The sequence below is a fragment of the Lycorma delicatula genome, chromosome 7, assembly GCF_047948215.1.
Source record: "Lycorma delicatula isolate Av1 chromosome 7, ASM4794821v1, whole genome shotgun sequence".
Classification (NCBI taxonomy): Eukaryota; Metazoa; Arthropoda; class Insecta; order Hemiptera; family Fulgoridae; genus Lycorma; species Lycorma delicatula.
Genome location: NC_134461.1, coordinates 96687245 through 96708106, shown reverse-complemented (window position 1 = coordinate 96708106; position 20862 = coordinate 96687245). Strand labels below are relative to the sequence as shown.

At 28.9% G+C, this 20862-nt stretch overlaps 1 protein-coding gene across 1 annotated transcript in view; it reads left to right on the top strand.

Annotated features, from left to right (window-relative positions):
• LOC142327772 (rhomboid-related protein 3-like) overlaps window positions 1–19487 on the top strand; it is a 32230-nt gene extending 12743 nt beyond the window's left edge. Inside the window, exons 3-7 of the mRNA XM_075371093.1 lie at window positions 457–480; window positions 3035–3379; window positions 4044–4216; window positions 6891–7104; window positions 18872–19487. Of these exons, the coding sequence (XP_075227208.1) occupies window positions 457–480; window positions 3035–3379; window positions 4044–4216; window positions 6891–7104; window positions 18872–19042 (927 nt within the window). The 3' untranslated portion in view covers window positions 19043–19487. The remainder of the gene's footprint in view (window positions 1–456; window positions 481–3034; window positions 3380–4043; window positions 4217–6890; window positions 7105–18871) is intronic.
• Window positions 19488–20862: the final 1375 nt, after the last annotated feature.

Below are 20862 nucleotides of genomic sequence, written 5' to 3'. Positions count from 1 at the left end.
TTTTATTACACTCTACATATAATGTATGTCTTTTTTGGTGCTAATATTTTGAAGGATCTATGTTGTGTTGTTCTTTGTTTGTTGTAATTTCATTCTTTGTTACTTATGTTTTGCGTGTTTTTTGATATTTCTGCATATTTGAGTTGTTTCAATGAAGTGGTTTGAAAAAGTGAATTCAGTGGTTGAGTGAAGTGGTTTGTGTGTTCTCACATCACTGTGAAATAAGTTACAGCTAAGAATGGCAAAGCAGTGCTCAAGAACAGTAGCTCAAATTTGCATAGCTGGCCAGCCATACTAGGAAAAGTAAAAAATGAATATTTTTCACGTAATATATTTACAAGGATAAAGGTTAGAATCTTCACTAATCATATACAGTTATTCTGTGGTACATTCTTCTGTACTTTTATTAAATAAAATTATGTGCTTTTTAAATACATTTTAATATTTTTGTTTCAGAACTGGCTGTTAATTTTTCAGAAGGTAAGTTTTTAAAGGTTTATAAAAAGTTACTTAAATATTCTGCAGTTTTAATGATTATTAATGTTATTTTCATTAATGTGAGTCACCCAAACTGTGGATCATATAGCTGCAAATAGATTACATTAAGTTCTTGAAAAATCACAAAGGGGCCCTATGTAATTAAAAAACAGAATGCAGTCAAAGGGAAACGATCTTTCTGTGAATATTCAAAGTATAATTATAATATTATATTGCAGTTAAATATAATTATAGTTTAATGCAGTTTGTCATTAAAATTAAACAATACTTTTTTTGATGTGTAGAATTTGAAAAAATATACTATTTTTTAAAAATAAATTGATATAGAAGTATCCAGTTGTTTGCTATTTTTGTCTGATTAATAAAGTGAATTACAGAAAAAGCCTTTTAACTGACAATTTTTTAATTGTTTGTGGGCATTTTCAAAGTCCTTGTTAAACATTCTGGTATGCATGACTGTACTATGGTTTTCCTTTCCACCTAACTGTGGATCTCTTATCTACTCGTTGCAGTATTTCAATCAAGTCTCAATTGAAAACCAGTTAATGAAATGACTTCTAGGATAATAAAAAAAATATTATGGAAATTTTGTATCCTATACTTTGTCATATTTTAATTATTAGAAAGACACTTTGTTTGGAGCTTTGGCTTGTAGCTATTTCACCTTGCCTTTTACATTAGCCTGTAACTCCATTAATTATGAAATAACTTCTAGGGACTTAACAATAGAAGACTGCTTTTTGATTTATTAATATTTTATCTTGCTGCTATAGTTAAAAATCTAAATTTTAAGGAAAATTAATATAAAGATGCCAGTATGGTATTTTGAAGTCTACTCTGGGTTATTCTTACTCAGTTATATTTTTAATTTAGTAAATGTTTCTGAAGACAGAATGTTTTTTTACAGTGATTACATCACCTTTCTTTCAGAAAATAAATTTAAAATTCTCCTCTTTAGCTTCTTCAAAGACAAAGCTGCCCTGGTTCAATGACTGATTTGTTTGTAGTTTTTGAAGTCGTGAGGACTAGCTCATTCGTTTTCACTTAAATTATGAGTTAAGTCAGTTCTCTGACTCTTGACTCCCAGATAGGAGATACCCTAGTGTTCCACCAAATGTTTGGGATATGAAAAGCATATATCATGAAATCTTTGAGAGCAGTGATTGTTTAGTAATTAACTTTCTGTCATCATATTGCAATAAGCTTATTGTGTGATTTTGGTACTTCTGAAGCTACGGACTTAAATACTTAAATTATTATTTATTATATGTCTACATATTATCTTGTATTATGTTCTGGGGTAATGCTTGTGTTAGAATTTTGGTTTTTAAACTAAAAAAAAAAAAAAATACAAGAATTATAGCTAATTCTTCATTAGATAAATTAGGTAATTATATTATTCATTATTTTTTTTTTTAATTAAAAATTTTTTTCTTTTTCCATTTGTATTTTTCAGACTATTTTATTTGTTTGTTATAATCTAAAAAAATTTCTATTTGAGAATACAGCTATGAGACATAAATAAGACTTTATTGTGAGTTACAATTCATCATACTGTGCTGAAAAATCTCACATTTTCAATGGGAGATGAAGTTTAAAAGAACTGTCCTAAAGAGTAACAATTTGAGGATGCTTATTCTTATTTGTACTTTAAGAGAGTTTCTAATTACTTATTTATACCATTATTATATATTCATTTTTTATGATACTTGGTTTTTGAGGTTTTTCCTCAGTGATATTTGTGGATATAAATAAACAAGAAATTTTAAATGAAAACATTATTTAAAAATGAATTACATTACTGCACTTCTGTGATTTAGACAATAAGTGAAGAAAGAAATTACTGTTACCTTCCCTAGCTAGCTATTGACCCAGTTACTCAGAGTTATTTTAATTTTTCTTTTATTACTAATTGTTAGATTGCTTGTTTTTCATAGTAGTGTAATGTATTATAATAGATACATTTATGTTATGCATAAATGATATTCATTTATTCATTTATGTTTTTTAAATTAATTTTTGTTTGACTTTCACACATTCTAAAAAATTATTATTAAGGTTTATAAGTAGCCTGTGTGAGTATTGCTTGTAGTAATAATTTGTATGAATTTTATAAGTAATTCTTTAAAATTTTTATGAATTGTAGTCAGTACTAAAACTAAAACCTAAAATTTATCTGAAGATTCAAATAAAAAATTAATTTCATTGGTTGAAAAGTAAGATTCACTGTCACATTGTTTATCATCATTTACCAGTACAGCATGTGTGAAAAAGTGAGGGGTTTACTTACAATTGTTATTTTATATGAAACTGGAAAATTGCTAGAAAAAATGTTTCATTCAGAAGGGAATCACAACAAAACAAAAAGGACAAAGTGAAAAAATATACTAAATTTTATTAGCAATTATTATTTATAAAAGTTAAAAAATTAATGATTAATTTTCAATTCATCTTTCTTTCATTTTCAATGTAACTTTCTACATTTTAAATTTACCAAAAAATATAAATGTTGTAGTATTTTATTCTTTTGTTACAGTATGATGCAGATAATGATGGAAAGATTTCAATTAGAGAATTATACAATCAAGTGAATGATCCTCATTTTATTTATGATATTCCTGAACGTGGTGTAGAAAACATATTGAGACAATTTGATGTGAATTCTGATGGATTCATTGATTTTGATGAATTTGTTACTTTGATGGAAAGTGATATTGGAAAGCAATTAATCATTAGAACATTGAACAGTTATATAAAACATACAGTTGTTGCAAGAAAAAGACGAATTCAGACTCATCCTGAATTTACTGGTGGAGAATATGAAGATGAATACACATGTTCACCTCCCCCATTTTGTATGTTGCTTATTAGTGCTCTTGAGGTATAGTATTTATTAAAAATTTATTTTTTTACTGAAAATCTCGATAGATTATTAGGAATATCAACAACATATTGGTAGAAAAATTGCTTTCTCTGAATAATGAAGTTTGCAATACAGTCTCTGTATTGAACAGAGTGTGGGTGTTGCTTAAATTTGAATATCAGCTACATTTTAGTGAGCTTGTCATGCTGATTTGCAACCACAAGCCCAATATTTGTCTCCATGAAGAAAGCATTGGGGAACTGCATCACTCTTCAGTTTCCTAATAATCCTGAGATGACATGCTTTCTGGAGTGATTTGTAATATGCCAGGTCACCTTTACTGTTATGACAGCTTATCATTCATAATGTATATTTTTCATTATCAGCTATTTTATCATTATTCAGGTATTACAATTTATTTATTTAATTTAGTACATAAATATCTTAAAAAGTATTAAAAATTTTTATAACCAAGTTAGTAATTTGAACTGCCCTGCAAGATAAAATTCTACTGCATTTCTTCAAACAGTTCTATTGTGGTTAAAAACACCTTCAACCAATAAGTTGCAAAAAGCATTAAAATAAATTTTATGAGAATGAAAAAAAATCAATGATGATTGGTTTCTAGCTTATTGTGAATCCTGATTTTAAATATATGTATAATAATCACATAATTTTGCAGGTTACATGTTTTCTGTATGACTTATCAGCTTCATTAATGAATTTAAGAGGTAAATATTCTGGATTTATTGACACATCTTTTAGCTTTGGTCCTGCAGCTGAGTTAACATTTTATACACCTTCCAAACGATCAGAAATATGGAGATTTGTTACATATATGTTTGTTCATGCCAAGTGAGTACTGTTTTGAATAATGAATAATTATTTATTAACCTTACACTTATTGAATGACAAAAAAGAAATATCAGTCATGCTTTTTCTTTCGTTTTTAATCCGTTTGGTTGGTAAGGTGTTTGGTATTTCTCTGAATTTTTTTAAATTTGCCTAGCATGAATTATTAAACCTACAGTTAACTAGTCATGTGGAGGCTTGCCTCCTAAAGGTGTTACTGACAATCTGGATTTGAGGGGTTTATACCCATATTTTAAACAACTTCAACAAGTTATACTCATTGTCTGCTTCCTGAGAGGTGTGCATTTTCACCCATTCAGCAATTTAAGTTGAAGAAAATCCCCTCCACAACAACATATTTAGTTACTGAGCATCACAGAGTCAAAAGCTGAAGCCGAAGTCTACCATAGTTCAATTTCCAGGATCCATCAGCGTATTCTAACACGGTATTTATGACATTTATTTGGAATAACATATGTATTTGTTCCAAATAAGTACCACAGTTGAGTGTAAGGTTATCTCAAAGAATAAGTTTAGGATCTATAGCAAAGTTATTATCTGAGTGTAAAAAAAAATAATTTTATGTATTGCCAGTTGTAATAATAAAGCTAGAGTTAATTAAACCTAACATTTTCTTCCAGCTTTAATTGCTTCTCTTAAAATAAATAATTTCTTAAAATAAATAAAAATTGTTATTTTTGTTTCTGAAAAGCATAACAAAATGTTCAGCATTGTTATCTATGATTACCTGAAAGTGCTAAAATATATGTCCAGAAATTTATAAGTCCACAAAATAGTCCATAAAAATTTTATTTAAAATTTTTGAACCATTTTTAAGAAATTTAGCTTTAAAATTTGAAAAATAGTGGACAAGCTAGTTGGAACTTGTCTTCAAGAACATCCAAATATATCTGCATTATTTCTTCCTGTTCTCCAAAACTTTGACAAATTGTTCATGTCAGAGAACAATCAGTCAGTGAAATCATGAGTAGCAGTTAAAAATTCCTGAAGGTATCCTTGACAAACATTACTTTTTACAGGAATCCAAAAGTAGAAATCCAGTGGGATTAAGTCTGGAGAACAAAGTGACCACATGCCTTTAGAAATTATCCAGTCTCTGAAAATTTCTTGCAGTAACTTAATGGACTGCCTGGTTTTATGCGCAGTTGTGCCATCTTGTTGAATCCAAGCATTATTAATTTCATCCTTGGTAAGCTCTTCCATGAACTGGTGACTGAGTTCACAATAATGATCTGAATTTATTATTTCTGAGAAGAATATATTCTTCTCCTGGATATTTCAATCCACATCACAAATTTCTGGTCACGTAGAGGAATTTCAAATACGACAAGTGGGTTCTTGACAGACTCTAAATGTGAATTCTGTGCATGCACATATCCTGATAAATGGAACCATGCCTCATCAGTATAGAAAATATAGTCTAAGGGATTATCAGAATTGTTAGCTAGAGATTTTTGAAACCAATCATAGAATTGAATTTGCTTTCCATAGTCTATGGCCAATGACTTTTGAACTGTTTTTACTTTGTCTTGTATGCAGTTGCAACACCTACATCAGCAAATGTTTTATACTGAAAGTCTGAGCAGCATGTAAGAGCATCATGTAATGACCTATTATCACAATATATCTTGGAAATAATCTGCTGGTATTTTTAAAACATATATTGATTTTAAAACTGTATTCTATTATTCTATTGTATGTGTGCACAAGTCTGGATATAATAATTATTCAATTCTCTTGGGGTATATCATTATAATAAAACCATACTTCCTATGTGAATATAGATAAAAAAAAATAGTCCTTTTTATCCATATAAACCAGTAAAAAGAGATAAGCTTGCCAAATATGCCAAGATTAATAATGGTATAGAAGCTTTATAAAAATTAAGAACTTTTATTTTGAAATTATGATTATGAAAAGATTTTACATAATTTTTTTTTGTAAAAATAAAAAAACTATTGTGTGTTCATAATTCTTTATAATTTAGATTATCAAAAAAATTTTCTTTTTTTTGATGCTTGAATATTTGAATTGGCATACTATTTTCTTAGTTCTTCTATTTTTGCATTGCCAGTGAAATTAATGTTAGGTATTTGAACTACCCAAATCGAATTTATTCAGCATCTTTATTAGGAAAATCAGAAAATGATACACCTTTTTAAATTTTGTCCAGATTAAGAAGCCATGTTGAAATAATTACCAGGTACATGATTAGTCTGCAATCCAGTTACTAGCAGTTGCACAGATGTATACTTACATTTTTTTTTCAGTGTGGAGATGGAATATAATTATGGTTTTATTTAATTAGATTCTGAAGCTCTATGCCTGTTTTGGAAAGTGTGCAAAATTTCAATTTTCTGAATTCTATAAGTTTAAAGTTATAAGGTGTGCAGGTTTTAGAAATGTAGTTCCATAATAAGACTCACTACATTCATATTGTTAATTCTGTTTTTGCTCTCTTTTATTAATGATGCAACTTTTAATTTTAAAAAATTACAGATTGTTGGTGCTGAAATTTACTTATTTGGCCTGTGGAAAAGGGATGACTTCATCCAAACCTGTTAAAATGTGTGAAAGTGTGATAAATACTGAATTTACAGTATTTATATATTTTTTCAGACAGCATAACAAAATGTGTTAATCTTGTCTGTTGCAGTTTTTTTCATTTGTTTTTTAATGTTATTGTTCAAATAATGCTTGGAATTCCATTAGAGATGGTTCATCGATGGTGGCGTGTATTTATTATTTATTTAGCAGGGGTTCTTGCTGGTTCTCTTGGAACATCGGTCTTTAATCCAGAAACATCTCTAGTTGGTGCCTCTGGTGGTGTGTATGCTATAATTACAGCCCATTTATCTACTATTATTTTGGTAAGCAGCAGTTTCTTTTTTACTTACATATTCTAATAAAATGTTTTTATGACAAAAAGGTACTCTTTTTTAAATTTATTTCAAACATGTTACTTAACACAGGGAGGTATTTGGATTAATTATCTTGCAGTTTAGTAAGATATCTCCTAATCCATTTTTCAGATTTTATTTTAAGTTTGGTTTTTAAGGTTTGAGATACTTGCAGGTTTATTTTTTCTGACATTTAACGGGTATCATTATTTTTAACAGATTTAGTTTACATGATTTGAGTTGTAGATACGGGAACAAAATTTTTAATACTTTCTACTTAAACACTAAAATTTTTTAAACTTAAAACTATTAACTATTTATAGGTCTCTGGATTATTTATTTACAGTGTGACACTAAGTTCTGAATCTCTAGGCAGCTGCACTATTCATTGATTCCAGATACATGGAATAATATTATGATTCGATACATGGAGCATTATGGGGTTCCAGGCCTCATTATAAAAGAATAATATATATATTATTATAAGTAATGTGAAATAATAATATGCATCTTATAAAATAATAATATGCTTCCAGGGATGTATAAACTTCTACATCCTCAGATGCATAATAATCATTAGTACATATCGCTTAATAAAACTTTTCAAGTCTACAAAAATGTTAACCTTTCATTAAAAAGTCAAAATTTTATACTAATATTGAGTATTTTTAGGAGATGATTTGGAGGCTCAGTTTTATCTGATAGTTCTTCAGCCATTAGGCTTATTGTGAAGCTAGTTAACAAGAAATAGAATACTTTCAATAAATATGAATACTGTAAATTGATTTATTACATTTACGTAGAAAAAATGTTCAAATTGGATCCGGCAACCAAAATTTTCAAATTTTTTTTTTTCAAAAATTTTCAAATTGGACCCAGGATTAGCTTATTAAGTGATGTTGTTTGTCTTTTATTACTACTGCATCACATATTATCCATTTATTTAATGAAAATATATTTTGATGATTAAGGACCAAATTATGTCTTTGGCTCCTAAAAAATCAGAACTATTTTGTAATGTAAATTATATTTAAAAATTAAAAATAAAGTTACCTACAGACAGAAAAAGATGTATGTTAGGAATGTATTACTAATGTACATGAGCAAAATGAAGAAAGTGAGAAAGAGATAGAGAGAGTGAGGGAGAGAGAGAGAATATAGAAAAAAAACATAAAGAAAACATTCCTATAAACATAAGCCTAAATATTTTTTGTTTTCCACTTAAACAGTTTTGAATGACTGTTGAGTAATTTTGGTTGAATAAAGAAAGTTCTCATTTAGTATTTCAACTATTTATTTGTATTTTAACAAAGTTATGATCAGATTGGTAAATATTTTCGAGTTAATAAAATTTCAGTTGTGTAATTTGGTAAGCCTGTTAAAAGTAAGTTCATTCTGGAAATTTCATTAATATAGGTTTCTCCATTGGTGCAAAATCCTTTGCAATCAGAAATTGAAATGATTTAATCAGTTAGAATGGCTAACTTGATAATTAACACAAATTGAAGTAACAGGCCTTTAGAAGTTATAAAACAAAGATAATATGAAAATAAAACACACTATTAACAGTTAAGAGAAAAAATGTTAGATATGTATATAGACACCATTCGATAAAAAAATGCATAAATTACATAGAAAAACTGTGAAACAATAAAATTTTCTTGAGAACAATTATTCTTTTTATTAAGATATCTTGAGGACAAGATCTTTGATAAATGAAGTATCAAATAAAATCTAGTATATACTCAAAATTTTATTTGTAGGGATCATATCGAACTGTTACAGAAGACTCAAAATATTACTACTTGAATGTTGTTTGTAAAAGCATGGTCATCTCACATAATTCTTAAGTCTTAAGATTTAATGTGTCAGGCTATCCAGAGAGATTTCTTCTTGAATCCTTTATCAAAGTTCAATAAATTCAGTTGTAAATTTAGATTGATTGTATGATTATTACTGGGAGTTTTAAGGAAATTTATAGAAACATACAAAAGGACATTTTCATTTCCTTAATTAAAACATAATTACTTTTTATTATTATTATTATTATTCATTTTTAAATGTTTTTGTGGTTATACTAAAATTATATTCAGCATTATTAGTTTCATCGTTTTTATATTTTTTTTTTTATCAAAATGTAGCAAAATGAAGTAGAGAGAGAGTGAGTGAGAGAGAGAGAGAGAGAGAGAGAGAGAGAGAGCGAGAGAGAGAGAGAGAGAGGGAAAGAAAAAATAATCATATGGCCATGGCCTCAAAATTAAAATGTAAAGAGGGAAACATTTTTTGTTGATACTAAGTCTTATTAATAAGTTTGTGTTTTGCCTGAACTTAAATTATATTATGAGTTTACATCTTTTTAACATGAAGTTTGTAAATGTTACTTAGTGTTCAAACGATGTTATAAATATTCTTGTTATAACTTTACGAGTTTAAATGTGTTAATAATGGTTGAAAATGTCCTGAAAGTTGCTTCCAAAATGGTGAAAATGTTGAGCTTTTAATGTTTATTTCTAATTCATCAACTGATTTGGGGGTTATTTGGAAAAACAATTTTCTGAAAAAAACCTCTACAATAAAAAGTTAGGAGAAGAAATACCTGGTAAAATTAGCCTGCCCTAAATTATTGTATAACCCTTCTATGATTAAGGTAACTGTTAGGGTTCTTGCTCTATCTTGTTGCATCCAACAACATTCTTTATTAGGATATAGTAATACTAAAAGTTTATGAAATTTCTTGATAACTTTCAGATGTCTGTTAAAAATAGATTGATAATTTTATGATAATGGGATATAATACTCCAATTTTCAGAGAATAAAGAAGTTGCTCATGGAATGTATCTCAGTTTTCTCAGAACTCAAAAATCTACTATTTTTATTGTTAATGTTTCTACTGTGGTGAAACTACGTTTCTTTGGTAAAATAAACTTTATTTAAATTAGTCATATTATTTCAAATGAAACAAATCACCAGTAATACAAAACTCACATTTCCTTTTCTGGTTCTTGTAACATACATATTATGTGATTCAGTATGTATGGATCTTCAAAATTTTTTTTAGTTTACTGAAATTTTCAATCCACATAACCTAGGAAGCCTCCTTAGTAACCTTTTAAGAGAATGAACCAATAAATACTAAACTTTAGAAAAGATGTCTTCCATCAAAACACTTGAATGCTTAGAAAAAGTAATGTCAGCAACACTCCCTGTTTTCAAAAGTGAGACATTGAGTGGGAGATGGTAGATTTATTTGATATTTTAATATAATAACCAGGAAGAAAAAAGAAAAGCCATCTTCCCAGTAGTTTGTATTTTTTTATTGTGATTTTAAATAAGCATTAACAGTAAAGACATACTTGGTTCATGAAAGATGTTACTTCTTGCTACTCATGATGCTGTATGTTATGTTTGCCTAACAAACTAATGATTTTTTTTTATCATTATAAAAAGATTGGTGCCATTAAACTTTTTGAAGACCTGACAAGTTTGAAAACTTTTCTTGATCCTTATATTCATCCAAATAAAAAAATATTAGTCATGAATGTTCAGGATTTTTTAATTTTTGACTTTTTAAAGTAGAAGTACGAGTAGTGGGGTAGAAGTAGAAGGTTTCATAACACTTTTCTTGGGTTTGATGGAAAGAAAGTGGGAAATTGTACATTATTTTCTACACAATGATCAGTGTTTGTTTTGAAATTGCAGAATAATTAAAAATCATAAGAAACAATAAAATTTTCAAAAAGTACAAGACATTTTGACAGTTTCCTTTCTTCAAATAATTATCATCACTTTATTGTTGATAAAACATAATATTACAGTTTTGACTACATTGAGACAGTAAGTGGGATTAAAAACAAGCGGGAAAGTTTTGCAACCATGTTGCCAGCTTTTCCGTTTTCTTCTTTTTTTTTAGAATTGGTCTGAGATGGAGTACGCTAGATGGCAGCTCGGTGTGTTCATAGTACTGATGATTGTGGATTGCGGACAATTTATCTATAATCAATATTTTTTACAAGTAGACCTCAGGGTATCTATTATTTATAGTTATATAAATTATTTTATTTACTGATCTTATGTCTTTTATATATAAAACAAAAGTAGGACACTGATTACTCTTGCTCTAGATAATCTGAAGATTGATAGAAAAATTTGTGTGATGGATATCTGATATCAGTTTCATAAAATGTCAGTCAACTACTTACTACAAGTGGGTTGTTTTTTGAACCTTCTTATTAGTTTGTATTATGTATTGACATATTATGCTTTCTGGCTGAATCTCAACTTCATTGAAGAAGGATAAAAACTGGCAATGATATTATCTAATGTTTTTGGCAAAGAATTTATAATCTAACTGTCCCTCATGTATTAAATTTGAAAATTACTTTTACGCTTATGACAGTGTTTTTAAAAAATGGACAGAGTTTTTCAAAGTTATGGCTCCCTTGATCTTCTGACAGTTAGTAGAGGCTCTTCTTTACTCAGAGTGTATATAAAAACTGTTTCAAGAATTCAGGAGATGGTCCCTCTCATCAAAATAAAGAAAAAAAATTTAATATCAATCAATTTATGTCCAGAAATGCTTAGTTTACTGGCTACCTGCCATTTTGTATCTTTAACATAACATTTATTTCTCAGGATTGGTAAATCCTATTGAGTTGGAATTTCATATACTGCTAAGGTATCTAGAGGTTTACGTGTATAAACATAATGAATTTGATCTTTCAATCCATTTTAAAATGGTGTCCATGTAAACTTTTTAATTGTTAATATACAAATGTGCTGATTTATTTAAATGTTATGTTATAATAAAAAATGTTAAGCATTTTATGACAAAGAAAATAACACCCTATTTATTTAAATCTGTTCATAACACTGTTATTTATGTGATTTGTGCTGTATGTGGCTCTGGCTCTGGCTCTGGCTCATTAGAGATTACAAGTTTAAGATCACCTAATCCAAACAGATTGATTGGCCAATCTCAATCCTCATGATGTTTTCTTATGGGTTCATTTAAAAACACTTGAATTCAACGCCCCCCTATTGATACCACAGAAAATTGTGCACAAGAATGCTTAGTAGGATTAAAAGGATTTGTCAGGCAACTGGCATCTTTGAAGAGTACAGTGATTGACAGACTCTTCAAAGAAAACTCTTCATAGATTTTTTTTGTCTTCAGTTATTTGACTGGTTTGATGCAGCTCTCCAAGATTCCCTATCTAGTGCTAGTCGTTTCATTTCGGTATACCCTCTACATCCTATATCCCTAACATTTTGTTTTACATATTCCAAACAAGGCCTGCCTACATAAGTTTTTCCTTCTAGCTGTCCTTCCAATATTAAAGCGACTATTCCAGGATGCCTTAATATGTGGCCTACAAGTCTGTCTCTTCTTTTAACTATATTTTACCAAATGCTTCTTTCTTCATCTATTTTCCGCAACACCGTTTCATTTGTCACTTTAATCACCCATCTGATTTTTAACATTCTCCTATAGCACCACATTTCAAAAGCTTCTAATCTTTTCTTCTGAGATACTCCGATTGTCCAAGTTTCACTTCCATATAAAGCGACACTCCAAACATATACTTTCAAAAATCTTTTCCTGACATTTAAATTAAATTTTGATGTAAAAAAATGATATTTCTGACTGAAGGCTCGTTTTGCTTGTGCTATTCGGCATTTTATGTCGCTCCTGCTTCGTCCATCTTTAGTAATTCTACTTCCCAAATAACAAAATTCTTCTACCTCCGTAATCTTTTCTCCTCCCATTTTCACATTCAGTGGTCCATCTTTGTTATTCGTACTACATTTCATTACTTTTGTTTTGTTCTTGTTTATTTTCATGCGATAGTTCTTGCGTAGGACTTCATCTATGCCATTCATTGTTTCTTCTAAATCCTTTTTACTCTCAGCTAGAATTACTATATCATCAGCAAATTGTAGCATCTTTATCTTTTCACCTTGTACTGTTACTCCAAATCTAAATTGTTCTTTAACTGTTGTTGTTGTTAAACATGTTGTTGTTTTGTTTTAAACATAATAAGTTGTTCTTAAACATCATTAACTGCTAGTTCCATGTAAAAATTAAAAAGTAACGGGGATAGGGAACATCCTTGTCAGACTCCCTTTCTTATTATGGCTTCTTTCTTATGTTCTACAGTTATTAATGTTGCTGTTTGGTTCCTGTAAATGTTAGCAATTGTTCTTCTATCTCTGTATTTGAACCCTAATTTTTTTAAAATGCTGAACATTTTATTCCAGTCTACGTTATCGAATGCCTTTTCTAGATCTATAAACGCCAAGTATGTTGGTTTGTTTTTCTTTAATATTCCTTCTACTATTAATCTGAGGCCTAAAATTGCTTTCCTTATCCCTATACTTTTCCTGAAACCAAATTGGTCTTCTCCTAACACTTCTTCCACTCTCCTCTCAAATCTTCTGTATAGAATTCTAGTAAAGATTTTTGATGCATGACTAGTTAAACTAATTGTTCTGTATTCTTTATAACACTTTTTTTGAAGTCTGACGGAACTTCCCCTTTTTCATAAATATTACACACCAATTTGAATAATCTATCAATCGCTTCCTCACCTGCACTGTGTACTAATTCTACAGGTATTCCGTCTATTCCAGGAGCCTTTCTGCTATTCAAATCCTTTAATGCTCTATTAAATTCAGATCTCAGTATTGTTTCTCCCATTATATCCTTTTCAACTTCCTCTTCTTCCTCTATAACACCATTTTCTAATTCATTTCCTAACTCTTCAATAACTCTTCATTTCCTAACTATAACTCTTCAATATATTCCATCCACCTATCGACTTTACCTTTCGTATTATAAATTGGTGTACCATCTTTGTCTAACACATTATTAGATTTTAATTTATGTACCTCAAAATTTTCCTTAACTTTCCTGTATGCTCCGTCTATTTTACCAGTATTCATTTCTCTTTCCACTTCTGAACACTTTTCTTTAATCCACTCTTCTTTCATAGTTTGCACGTCCTGTTTATAGTATTTCTTAATTGTCAATAGTTCCTTTTACTTTCTTCATCACTAGCATTCTTATATTTTCTATGTTCATCCATCAGCTGCAATATATTATCTGAAACCCAAGGTTTTCTACCAGTTCTCTTTGTTCTTCATTGATTAATGAAAAAATACCTGTATGCATGTGTTTTGTATGAGGGCCACTATTTAAAATAGTACTGTAGTTTCTTTATTTTTTTTTTACAATAGTATGTTTTATTATCTGACACAATAATATATTGTTATTAAATAAATTTTAATTGAAAAATAAAAGTTTAATAACTAGTGTCTTTTCATTAAATGAAAAAAGTATAATGTAAATTATTTTTCAATATTAACATTATTTAATATTATAATATTTTCATGACTTCAATAATATTTTACTTTATTGTAATATTTTCAGTATTATTAAATCATTATAATTTATTATATGATAACATTAATAAAATTATTCCAGTTGAGATAGTGTTGAGTCATTTCACTTTATTCAGGAGGACATGAAAACTGTTCTTTTAATCTAGAGTGACTCGCTTCAAGAAGTTTTGCCATAACATTGTTATTTATGAATGGATTTTAACAAATAGTGTTAATTTCTTTATCATAAAACCCTTAACATTTTTTGTATAACATAACATTTAAATAAACCAGTGTTGCAAAGATATTAACAATTAAAAAGTTTACATGGCCGCCATCTTGAAATGGATGAGAGATCAGGTTCATTACTTTTATACAAGCAAACCTGTACATAAAATTTCAGTTTGATATGATTAACCATTTCCGAGAACTAAATGTTTATGTTAAAAATACAAAACTGTTTTCAGTTCAATACAAACTAAGTGTTTTCAGACATATGTTAACATTAAGTTTTTTCTTTATTTTGATGTGGTCTTGAAATGGTTTTTTAGACAACTGTACAGTGATTTGTACGTTGCATTAAAGTGTAAACGTAATAATGTTCTGTCTGCTGTGTTGAGACACAGATACTGACAATTCACACAGCTCCTAACAGTTCACTTGGCTCCTGTTGGCATTACTCGGCTCTTTACAGTTCACATGGCTCCTGACGATTCAGCAGCTCCATATACAGTATATAAGCAAGCTCCTCATTAATTCAGTCAGTCCTGTTCCAGTCCTGTTCTGGTCTGCTACAATCTTTAAGAATTATTTTAATCATTAATTCAATAACTATCATTACATTTATGGATAGAATAAGTTATACGAGTTGTGTTCAAAAAGTAATGAGAATTTTGAAATTTTGTAGGTTGTATTAGTCCGATTCTTGGGATTTTTCATTGTTGTATTGGTAAACATATCTGAAAAAAATCTGTACATTTTTAGCCATATTGGATGTTTAGTCTGTTGTCAGCTGTCAAAAGGATAACACATGCTTTGGTATGATCGGTGATTTTTTATTTGAAGAGAATTTGTATTAAATTTTGTTAATTTTGAATAAAGTGTAGCAATGTTTTAAAAATGTTAAATATTGCTTTTGGTGAGTCTGCTATTAGTAAAGCAAGGATTTACAAGTGGCATAAGCGTTTTCAAGAAGGTCGTGAAGACGTTGAAGATGACAAGGCCCTGTACGCACCAGAACATCAACAACCAATGAAAACTGCAAAAAGTGAAGAAATGATTATGAATGATAGCCAGATCATAATCAGAGAAGTCAATGATGATGGGATATCAGTTGGCTCATACCATGAAATTTTTTCAGAAGTTTTGGATATGAAATGTGTGACAGCAAAATTTGTTCCAAAATTGTTGAATTTCAGACAATAACAGCAGCAAATGGAAATTGCTCAGGAGTCGCTAAATGAAGTGAAGAATGATGCAGAACTACTGAAACAGTATGTCATGAGATGTGATGAAACATGGTTTTATGGATATGATGTTGAAACTAAGGCTTGTTCCTGTGGAGGCATTCTGGATCACCAAGACCGAAAAAAGCTCGACAAGTACAATTGAATGTTAGGGTTATGCTCACCATGCTCTTCGATTTTAATGACATAGTGCATCATGAGTTCTTGCCACAAGGTCAAACGATCAATAAGGAGTATTGGCTATAAGTACAGTGCTGTTTGTGTGAAGCAATCCGAAAAAACACCCGGATTTGTGGCGAAACAATTCATGGCGTTTGCACCATGATAATGCGCTTGCTCACACTTCATTGCGTGTTCATCAATTTTTAGCCAAAAACAACACTGCAGTGATACCCTAGAAGCCATATTTGCCAGACATGGTCCCATGTGAAATTTTTCTATTCCCAAAAATTAAGAGAACCTTAAAGGGCTGTCGTTTTACAAGCAAAGATTAAATTGAAAGTGAATAACAGAAAGAGCTAAATACTATTCCAAAAATCGAGTTCCACAAGTGTTTTGGGATTGGAAAAAGCACTGACATAAGTGTATAATATCTAATGGCGACTATTTTGAAGGGGATAACATTAATAAAAATTAATAAATAAAATTCTTTCCAAAAAAAAAAATTCACGTTACTTTTTGAACACACTTCATATAAAGATTCACATGCATGTGAATAATATTTACAATTCACAATAAAAATAATTATAATCGCAGCTATGTAAGATTTAATTTATTAAATGAATTGTCACCAATTTTCTACATAAACATTATTGAACTGTAAAGAGCTGAGTGATGCCAACAGGATCTGAGTGAACTGTCAGGAGCTGTGTCTCAACATGCTGTACCACTCATATTTTGTCTGATTTTGATAATGCCATGTCAGAAAGTTCAAGAAGCATTGACATATGATCTTAGATTAAAAATTATTTTTGTCTTGAAAAATCATATATAAAAAAATCAATTTTATCAAGTCATTAAATAAATAGTAGAATGTTAGATAATTCGACAGAAGACTCATTTATTTTGAGGTGAAGGTCTGTTATCCCCCTATTGCTGCAAGAGTTGAAAACTGTTTCCTCCTTATTAATATCAGAAAAAAATTATTAAAAAACGTTTTAATTGGTAAGTTAAAACAGTCACAAGTTACATAGATTTATAAAACTTTAATGGTCTTTCTGATATACTTTTAAAAAAAAACCATTTTGTAGTAGTTCCAGTGGCATCTCTGAAAACAAGTCAAATTTTTTGAATGCAGTCTCTTTGCTACAGTATTCTTTTACATTCTCCTTACCTCTTCTAATTTTTTTAAAACATTTAGTTGAGTCAGCCCTCTTAATATGTAGCATGCAGTGTAATAATTAATTTCATGATATAAATCAAAACAGATGCACAGACATATAACCATATATAAGAAATTTGTAATCACAGTTTTAGTATTTTTTGATTCAGAGATAAGATATTAAGAAGTAAAAAATGTTCAAGGTGTGTAATTTCTCAGATCATAGCAATAGTTTTTACAATATTACAAATCCATCTATAATTTACAATAACAGCCAAGAAAGTAAAAACAACACTGATTGCCATAATTTTGCATCGAATGTAAGTGTAAAGTATACATAAGAGTAATACACATGTAATAAACATTAAAAAAATTACCAAGAAATAGAAATTCCGCAGAAATTTTCTTTCTATCAACCCAGAAATCTAAAATTGCAATTTGAGCTTGTAGCCTAATTGGTTGTGCATATTGCTGAGAATATCAGATTTGATATAAACATTGTATAAACATTTAAGATTATGAATGGTACATTCACCAGTTATATAAATAAAAAATCTTAAAAATGACTGTCTTTTAATTATATGGTTTTAGAAGTTAAAAACTGTTTTAATAACCATTATTACAATTTTCTAAGCTCCAATATTTTCAAAGTAAAGGAAAATTGTTTAGTAATGGTTGGAGGATTTGCTGAAAGTATAAGCATTTATTTTCAAATACTTTTTGTGAATGTTAAATTTTTCAGAAAATATTTTTCAAATAATAGTATTAAAGTTCATATTGAAGGTCTGTAGAACTGCTAATAAAAAATATCATTCAAGTGTTTGTAAACTGCTTCTAAAAAATTAACTTAACTGAATTTTCATTAACTTAGTTCGAAGTCAAATAATAATTTAACTTAAAGTGTTGGTATGTTTTTGCCAAATTTAGTGTGTGTGTGTAAATTTCATTGATAACTAGCATATTAAATGAACAATCACAACAAAGATTAAATGTTTTATTAACTATATAATAAAGGCATTTTGTAATCTTTTTAAGATATGCACAATTAATAATAGTGACTCAGTACCCACTGAGGAAGAATCTGCATATTATCTCCCGTAAGGTCTTCTGAGTACAATTTACATAGAATTTTAATAAAGTATTATTTTTCTTTTAGTCATTTTAAAATTTTTTCTCATTTAATCATGCTGATCAAAAATGTTTTTTGTCCATAACTACTTAAATATTTTAATGATTGTAATTTAAATTGCAGTGTAATTTAAATTCAATCTTTATTTCTCTGAAAAAATCTAACATAATAATTTCATTTTATGACCAGTTTTTCAGAAATTTGTCTTAGAATTTTGTATTATTTTAACACTTATAAAAAATAAGTTACAATCCATTAGTGTGGTTCAAAATTATTGATTTATATTACTATAGAGCATATTTATGTTAGCCAAAGAACACTAGTCAATAAATAAATATTGAACTTATTTTTAGTAATCTGCCTTCATCTTTTTTTGATTTGAATTTAAGAAAAAAAATGTTCTGAATTGATTTTATTTACTATTTTCATCTTTTTTTACAGATTGGTTATCAAGCACATCTTGCAGGTGCCGTAGCTGGATTACTGTTGGGAATATATGTCTTACGGAATCTTGAAGTGTACTCTTGGGAGAAAATTCTTAAATGGATATGTTTTACTCTGTATATAATTTTAACTGTTCTTGCGATTCTCTATAATATTATTTTCTCTTAATTTATTTGTCTACACATATATTTTTTAACATTTAACAAAAAAGAAATCTTTCACTAAAACATTCATTCATTTACCAATAAGTGTTTATGTTGTTAGTAGAAAAGAATCAATTAAAAAAAGCAATTTAGTACTTTTGCACATGTTGATGAAGCTATCTAAACAAAGTTGATTTATCAACAGTAAACAAATCCAAAGAAGCATATAGACCAAAAATATTCTTTAATTTTTGTTAGTTTTTAATATTGTCCATGTTTTTGAAGACACTAATAAAAATTTTAATCAAATATAATATAGGAAGATTTAAGATTCTTTAAATTAAATCTTTAATTAGTATAGATTTTTTGTTAAATCAGAGCTTCAACTTATCAGTGGTAGCAAACTTAATATACAGGTAATTCATTACTACAACTATCTAATAAATTTTTCATGCCTTCTGACTGGCAAAACTGGGACATAAAAATTCTACTTTTCATTTATTATTGTCCCATTTATTTCACCTTCTTTAACTCACATTGCCTTTTTTAAACAGTCACACATAAACATTATTTATACAAATACATGGAATCTGTCTGTTATTTTTTTTTATATTTAAATTTTATTTTCTAATTTAATTAGCAGGTCAATTTTGACCAAAATTTAATATAATGCCAATAATAGTATTATAGCTGTACTAAAAGGAAATAATACATATTCTCTTTCCTTACTAAGGATCTTACTTTAACTTGTTTAATTCTGTTTATCCAACATTAAATATGTACAAATTGTACAAACATTATTAAATATCATGAGTAAATATAATTTTTTTTAATGTTAAAGATATTCAGGTGAACATTGATTATTCAGTGCATGTTAGGACTTTATAAAAAATGAGTAAAGTATTATAGTGGACATGATTTTTTTAAATTATTAATGTAGGTACTATATTACCTATATTCACCTTAGTGAACATGCCGGCACAATGTAATGACAGGGGATTGTCAGTTGAGCAGTGGTTACTGAGCAGAAGAAAACAATGTGTGTACTGTGGTTTCATGAAAGCGGATCAGTTATTACTATTTGTAGATGTTTTTCATTTAGAGTATTGACGTGATCCTCCTAACAAAGACTGTTGTTGATATTGGTAGTTTAAGGATACAAGAAATGTACATAAAAAAAAAGTGCTAGCAAATCTCTCATCTCTGAGGAAGTTGTGGATCAAGTAAGAAAAACTTTTTAGAGAAACCTGGCTAAATCAACTCGTCATGCAAGTTTAGGACTAGAATGCTGCAATCAACAGTTGTCAAAGTTCTACACAAGTACCTAAAACTTCATATGTAAAAATTTCAGTTGGCACATACAACTGAAGAAGACGATAAACCATACCATTATAGTTTTGCTATGGACATTCTTGATAAAGTGAATAAAAATAATGTGTTTTTAGAAAAAGCAATCCTCTGATAAAGGTACTTTCCATGTTTCTGGTCATCTTAAGTCTTGTACAGGGTGTCCCATATAAAACGCAACCCATCAATCACTCATCCATGAAATTTTAAAAGTCAAGCTTACTCCCCTACTTGTTACTGAAATGGACTCATCCAACATCTGAACATCGTGGCGACGCAGTAGAACACTACCGATAGTAACAGCAATGCAATCCTAACGTTCAGTGTATTGCTAGAGACAAGATGGTGTTTTCGCTAGATGAATGTGTTTTCATTGTCGAGTCGTACTTCAGTATGAAATCAGTGGTTGCAGTGCAAGATTTGTTTCGCCATAAGTACCCAGATAAACCAGCTCCTAACAAAACATGAGTATTAAGGTTAGTTGCAAAATTTAGAGAG